This window comes from Monoraphidium neglectum (assembly GCF_000611645.1).
Source record: "Monoraphidium neglectum strain SAG 48.87 unplaced genomic scaffold scaffold01266, whole genome shotgun sequence".
Lineage (NCBI taxonomy): Eukaryota > Viridiplantae > Chlorophyta > Chlorophyceae > Sphaeropleales > Selenastraceae > Monoraphidium > Monoraphidium neglectum.
The window spans coordinates 8786-15399 of NW_014012362.1; the positions used below are offsets into that span (position 1 = coordinate 8786).

Genomic DNA, 6614 nt, shown 5'->3' on the forward strand with positions numbered 1-6614 from the left:
TCTGGAGATCTGAGGGCGGGAACAGAGAGATCTGAGATTGTGCGAGGAGAGAGAGAGAGAGAGTTGAGAGGGGTGGGAAAAGGGAGGGCTCGCGCCGCGCTCTTCAGGACTGATGAGAGTTGAGTTGAATCCATGGCCTCAGTGGCATGCTGAGAGCGCATTGTGTGTTGCTGTAGGAGCAGGCTATGACGCCATTCATGTAAAAGGAGGCTATCAGCATTCATGCCGTGCAGGGAAGACCAGCACTAACGCCAGCTCGGGGTATGCTACTACTCAACTCATGTTGGCTGGGCCCAGCCACCTCAGGGTGGCTGGGGTGACGGAGCGAGCGCTTTGCCCGCCCCGCACGCGTACAAGCCTGACCAACGCTGTTGGTTGTCGACTGAACACACTATTGCACATGCCGGCTGTGCGTCCATTGACACGTGCCAAGCTGCTGGCGCGGCACAGGCGAGGCCGGGATGAGGAACGATGCAGGAACCACTGCTGGCCCCATGACGTTGCATGGAGGGGCAATGGCGGCAGCTGCCGACCCTGCCTGATGCCGGGATTACCCCTGTACTGTACGTGGGGCGTAATCGCGTCTGCGCGAGCCTTTAGATGCGCCGCGAGCGCTCTTTTGGGGCCAATCAGTGCTCCCGGATCAGATACATTAGATCGTATCGATCCTGACGTCGACTGCTCTCAAAGGGCTCTTACTGTGCTACAAATATGCTTAGCGCCAGGATGGCCGCACCAGCAGGGCGCAGGGCCCTCATGCTAAGGCTCTCTGCGGCACCGCTGCACATTCAAGCTGGCACGCACGGCTTCCCAATGCGCCATGTCCGGGACACCTGCAAAACCCTACCTGCTGTCGTGGCTGCGCGGCACGCACCGCTAGTGGCACCGCGCCGCTGGCCGTCCAGCGGCAGCGTGCTGCGCGGCGCGCGCTTTGCTTCTGCGCTCACGGAGGTGCAGTCCCTGACCAAGGAGCAGCCGGACTCAAGTGAGTGTGCCTCACGCGCATGTGTTGCCTGACCAGCAACCGCAAGCTGTGGGCCACTCTGCGACCCCGGCCATCCCCATGCTTCCCCCGCCGCCCTCGCCTCCCTTCCCGCGTCCCCCTGCGCGCAGCAGCGCCGCCGCCGCACGTGCACGCGCCCGATACCGTCGTCCTCGACGTCGGCAACATGAAGTGCGGCGGCTGCTCCGCCGCGGTGAAGCGCATGCTCGTCGCTCAGCCGGGCGTGGCGGCGGCGGCGGTCAACCTGTTGACCGAGACGGCCGCCGTCCAGTTCAGCGGCGACGCCGCCGTCCTGGGGCCCGCGGCTGCAGAGCTGCTCACCTCCAAGGTGCGGGCGGGGGCGGGGCTGCAGCCGACCAGCAGTGCGCGCCGCGGCGGGCTGGGTGGCGGCTTGCGAGCGCAGTAGCTCCAGGCACGTGCCTGTTTTTTGCTATGGAGGCGGGCGGCCGCACGGGCAGCCCAGGCGAGTTGGGCGACGAGGCTTTTGCAGCCACGCCTGGTTTCCTCGTCCTGCACACATCTCGTACTACCCTCTTGCCACCAACGAGCAAGCACTGCACCGGACAACTGCCGGCGCTTGCAGCCAATCCGCCAGCCCAGCCTGACGGCTCCGTCCCCATCCCGCCCTCCCCTTGCCCGACGCCCCGCCTCCACCCCTGCCACCCCCACCTCTGACATGCCCCCACCCCCAATGCACACCACTCAAACGACCCCAGGGCTTCCCTGCAAAGATCAGGACCCCGGAGAATGCCGCGATCGACTCGGACGCAGCCGAGGCGAAGCGGCAGGAGGAGGCGCGCCGCAGCAACCTTAACCTGGCGGTGGCCTGGGGCCTCGTGCTGATCTGCTGCAGGTGGGCTGGCGCGCGGCACCCGCGCGGCGCGCGGTCGGCGTGCCGCTGCGTGATGTAGCCGCGCCCGTGCTGCCGCCCTTGCATGCTCGTTCGCCCCCGAGCGCAGGGCCTTGTGGACACGGCCCACCAGCAACCACCCGGCGCCATCAAACCCCACCCCACCCTGGTCACCCCCGTAACCCCGCAGCCACCACGCGGGCCACGTGCTGCACGCGCTCGGGTACCACCAGTTCGCCCACTCGGCCTTCATGGACGCGATGGGCCAGCCGCTGGTCAGCGGCGCACTCGGCGCGTTTGCGCTGCTGGGGCCCGGACGCAGGTGCGGGCGCGCGAGAGAGCATGCGGTGGTGTGTGTCGCGTTTCGGGCAGGCAGGCAGCCTCGTGTTTGGATGCTTTTGTGGGGCCAGGGAGGGTGTTGCAAGGCATGTGTGAATCACGTCCTGTCAGGCCGTGTTCTAATGTAGATGGTTTGGGTGTCGTTGGTTGTCTACTCATTGTGTTTCCCGCCCTGTTTCTCTGAATCTTGTCTCCAATTGTTTCATGCCACCAAAGCACTGCGCATACGGACATACGTACCATAACCCAAACATCCCCGCCCAGGCTCCTGATCGACGGCTTCCGGGCGCTGTGGCTGGGCAACCCCAACATGAACTCCCTCGTCGGCGTCGGCTCGACGGCCAGCTTCCTCGTGGGCGCCGCCAGCTTCCTGGTGCCTTCCCTGGGGCTGGACACCGGCTTCCTGGAGGAGCCCGTGATGCTGCTGGCCTTCGTCCTCCTGGGTGGGTGCCAAATCGCTTGCATCGGCCGGAGGAGGGCGGGTGGGGGCCGGGAGCTGCGTCAACATGTCAGAAGATGGGGAGTCGGGGCCCTTCGGCATCGCATGAGCTGCCATTGCTTGCTGGGGAAGCCTCCGAGGAAGGGTCGCCAAAGCTGCCCTCTCTACAGGGTTGCCAAGAATGGGTTAGGCGCAAACCATGGCGTTCCTTTCAGCTGCGCTCTCTACAGGGTTGCCAAGAATGGGTCAAGCGCGAACCATGGCGTTCCTTTCACCCACCCTTCCCCGCCGCTGACATGCGTACGCACGGCGCCGCGCCCCGGCCCGCCCCTTCTTCCCCTCCAGGCCGCGCCCTCGAGTCCCGGGCCAAGGTGCAGGCCGCCTCTGACCTGAAGGCCCTCGCCCACCTCATCCCCGCCACGGCGCGGCTGCAGCTCGACCCCGGCGCCGCGCCGGGCGCCAAGCCCGGGGCCGACGGGCGGGGGCCGGCGGTGGAGTACATCCAGGTGTCTACGCGGTCAGTGAGGGCCGGCGACGTCGTGCGGGTCCTGCCAGGTGAGACGGCACGTGTGCCGCGGGGCTGCCAGGCGGTGGCTTGTGCGCTCATTGGGGCGGGACGGTCTGCTTGTGCGAGAGTGGGAGGCTGGTGTGGTGCTGGGGGCAGCAAGAGGGCAGCAGCAGCCCTTAATCACGCTGTGCGGCCTCATCACAAGACACACACAGAGACACACACACACACGCACCACACACATCTTTCAAGACGTCCTCTTGACAAATGCACCTCTAACACGCTTGCGCGCGCACACACACACACACACACGCACACATGCACACACACACACAGACACACACTCACATGCATGCGCCCGCACCCCCTGTGCGTGTGCCGCAGGCGAGCGCGTCCCAGTTGATGGCGAGGTGCTGGAGGGCCAGGCCGCACTGGACGAGTCCATGCTCACAGGTGGGTCGCTCGCCTGCTCCACATCCTTGCACTCTTTTTTTGCTGCATGCTTCGTGGACGCTCGAGCGGTCAGGCTGAATGCAGGCGTCCGCACGCCGTCGTGTGTCTGGTAGGTCAGGGTCACCGACGATTTGAGTGCATCGACCTGCAGGCGCCACAGCTGCGCTTCAGCCGCTCCGCCCACTGGCCCGACGAGCAAGCCCCACCCCGTCCTCCTTTTCACGTGTCTTATCATCCCCCCACTTGTTGCTGCAAACATCCCCCTGACCCAAACGCACTTGCCCCCGCCGGCTCCCCCGCCGCCGCCGTACGTCAGGGGAGAGCGTGCTGGTGGCCAAGTCAGTGGGCAGCCGCGTGTCGGGCGGCACCGTCTGCTACGAGGGGCCGCTCACCATCCGCGCCACCACCACTGGCGCAGACTCGACGCTCGCAGGTGGGCCGGCTCGCTGTCTCTCTAATGCCTGTTGCCCTCCCCCCCCCCCCTCGCTCTGCTCTGATCCGCAAGGTTGCTCATGCCCTTTTGCAACCCGATTGCAGAGTTGCTAGTCTGGAGTTGAAATTCACTCAGCATTGCGCAACGGCGTGTCAGGTGATTCACACCAGCACATAACCCCCTCACACCATACATTCAGGCATCGGCCGGCTGGTCGCCGAGGCGCAGTCGCGCGAGGCGCCCGTGCAGCGGCTCGCCGACTCGGTTGCGGGGCGCTTCTGCTACGGCGTCATGGCGGCGTCGGCCGCCACCTTTGCATTCTGGCAGTTTATCGGTGCGTGCGCCGCTGCCTCGCGTCCTCTAGCAGCCAGGCGCCGCCGGCCGCCACCGCGCCGCGGCCCGCCATGCTTTGGACTCACCAGGCCGGCATCCGCCAAGCCGCTACCCTACGTGCCGGCGCCCGCCCCGCGCCCCCCTGCCCTCCACGTCCACCTCCACACGAGCTCATGTGCGCGTACCACACACTCCCACTCCAGGCACGGATCTCTTCCCCTCCGCGCTCGCCGCCGCCCCCAACGGCACCGCCCTCCTGCTCAGCATAAAGCTCGCAGTGGACGTCCTCGTCGTCGCCTGCCCCTGCGCCCTGGGCCTTGCGACGCCCACCGCCGTCCTCGTCGCATCCTCGATGGGCGCCCGCCGCGGCCTGCTGCTGCGCGGCGGCGACGTGCTCGAGCGCGTCGCCGGGGTCCAGGCCGTCGTGTTGGACAAGACGGGGACGCTCACGCAGGGGAAGCTGCAGCTCTCGTCCGTCCGGCTCCCGCCCGGCGCCGACGCGGCCGGCGACAGCGACCGCGTCGTGTCGCTTGCAGCGGCCGTCGAGGCGTCGACGCGGCACCCGCTCGCGGACGCGGTCGCGGCGGCCGCGGCGGCGCGGGGGCTCGCGCTCCCCCGGGTCTCGTCGCCGTCGACGGTGCCCGGCTGCGGCGTGCGGGCCGAGGTTGACGGCGAGCCCGTCCTCGTCGGCCGCGCCGGCTGGGTGCTCGAGCAGCTGCCGGCGTCCGAGGCGGAAGCTGCTCAGCAGCTGCTCGCGGCGGGCGGGGCGGAGGGCGTGGAGAAGCAGACAGTGGTGGTGGTGGCGGCGGGGGGGCGCGTGCTGGGCGTGCTGGGCTTCAAGGACACCCTGCGGCCAGACGCAATCAGCACAGTGGCGGCGCTGCAGGCGATGGGCATCAGGTGGGTGCTTTTGGGTGGCGCGTGCACGATGACTGCGACACGTAGGCGGGGGGGGGGACAGGCCAGTGCGGCTGCTGCTGCTCCATGCGCACGCGCGCTGTCCATGGGGGTATGGTGGCATATGGTGCTTGCACCAGTCAGGGATTAGCATGGTGTGGCACACGCCAGTCTCTTACGGCAAAGTCACAGGCAATGACGAGGGATGAGAGCCCGGGCCCCTCTTCAGATGTAGGCCAGCCCGGACCGTCTGCCCCACCCATCCCTGCCCCCCACACACACACACCTTCGCGACGGCCACCTCCCTCCTCGTGCCTGCACTTATCACTTTGGCGTCACACCGCCATTACGCTGACATCATGCTGATGTCACCCTCTCCGAGCAGGGTTCATCTCCTCTCCGGTGACGACGACGCGACAGCCCAGGCGGTGGCCACGCAGGCCGGCATCGCGGCGGGCGACGCGCGGGGGGGCATGTCGCCCGCGGACAAGCTCGAGGCGATCCGGCAGATGCAGGTGGGGGCGGGGATGGGTTAGATTGCCACGGCTCGGCAGCAGCCGTCTCTCGTCTCAGCCAGCAACCGGGGCGCTGAGAACGGCTTTGGGGGGGGCGGCTTTGCGGGGGGCGGGCGCCAAGGTAGTGCTAGGGCGCCAAATTTGAATCACACTTGCGCACGACGCAGCCCATGCACAGCTGGCAACAGCATCACACGCCATTTCACCCTCATGCGGCGGGAAAGCACGCTCACGCGCCCGCGACGCCGCGCCAACCTCAGGCGGCCGGCATCAAGGTGGCTATGGTAGGCGATGGCGTCAACGACGCGCCGGCGCTGGCGGCGGCCGACGTGGGCATCGCTTTGAAGGGCGGGCTGGACGCTGCGGGGGAGGCGGCGTCTGTGGTGCTCATGGGGGACCGCCTGGGGCAGGTAGGCGGAGCACAAGGGGTAGATTCGCGCGGCGCCTGGTTGTATGGGCGGCTGCGCGCTTTGCGCCGTTTGATCCCGCGCCGCTGGGCTGGCGTCCTCAATTCTCTGCTCCCCAGTTTTCAAGATGAGGGCGCCAGCCAAGAGCCCTCCTGTGCAAAGCCCAAGGGTCTGCCAGCCGACACGGGCCACCGGCCCGACCATACCTGCACCTCCCAAACGGCCGAGGGACCGACCCACCCACCCCCTGTCCCGCATTCGTACCCTCAAAATCTCACACCCTCCCACAGGTCGTCGACTGCATCGACCTCGGCAAGGCAACCCTCTCCAAGATCCGACAGAACCTCGGCTGGGCGCTGGTCTATAACGTATTCGGCATCCCCCTGGCGGCTGGGGCGCTGCTGCCGACCCTGGGCATCGCCCTCAACCCCTCGGCC

General features: G+C 67.4%; 1 protein-coding gene across 1 annotated transcript; it reads left to right on the forward strand.

Moving 5' to 3' along the window:
* Nucleotides 1-813: 813 nt before the first annotated feature.
* MNEG_7254 (hypothetical protein) lies at nucleotides 814-6308 on the forward strand (the record flags this gene model as incomplete). Its single annotated transcript, XM_014044276.1, has 13 exons — nucleotides 814-985; nucleotides 1114-1331; nucleotides 1720-1856; nucleotides 2044-2175; nucleotides 2457-2635; nucleotides 2977-3186; nucleotides 3524-3592; nucleotides 3909-4025; nucleotides 4225-4359; nucleotides 4562-5258; nucleotides 5641-5770; nucleotides 6031-6180; nucleotides 6297-6308. The coding sequence occupies 13 exons, from the start codon at nucleotides 814-816 to the stop codon at nucleotides 6306-6308; spliced, it is 2358 nt and encodes a 785-aa protein (XP_013899730.1).
* Between the last annotated feature and the right edge of the window lie 306 nt (nucleotides 6309-6614).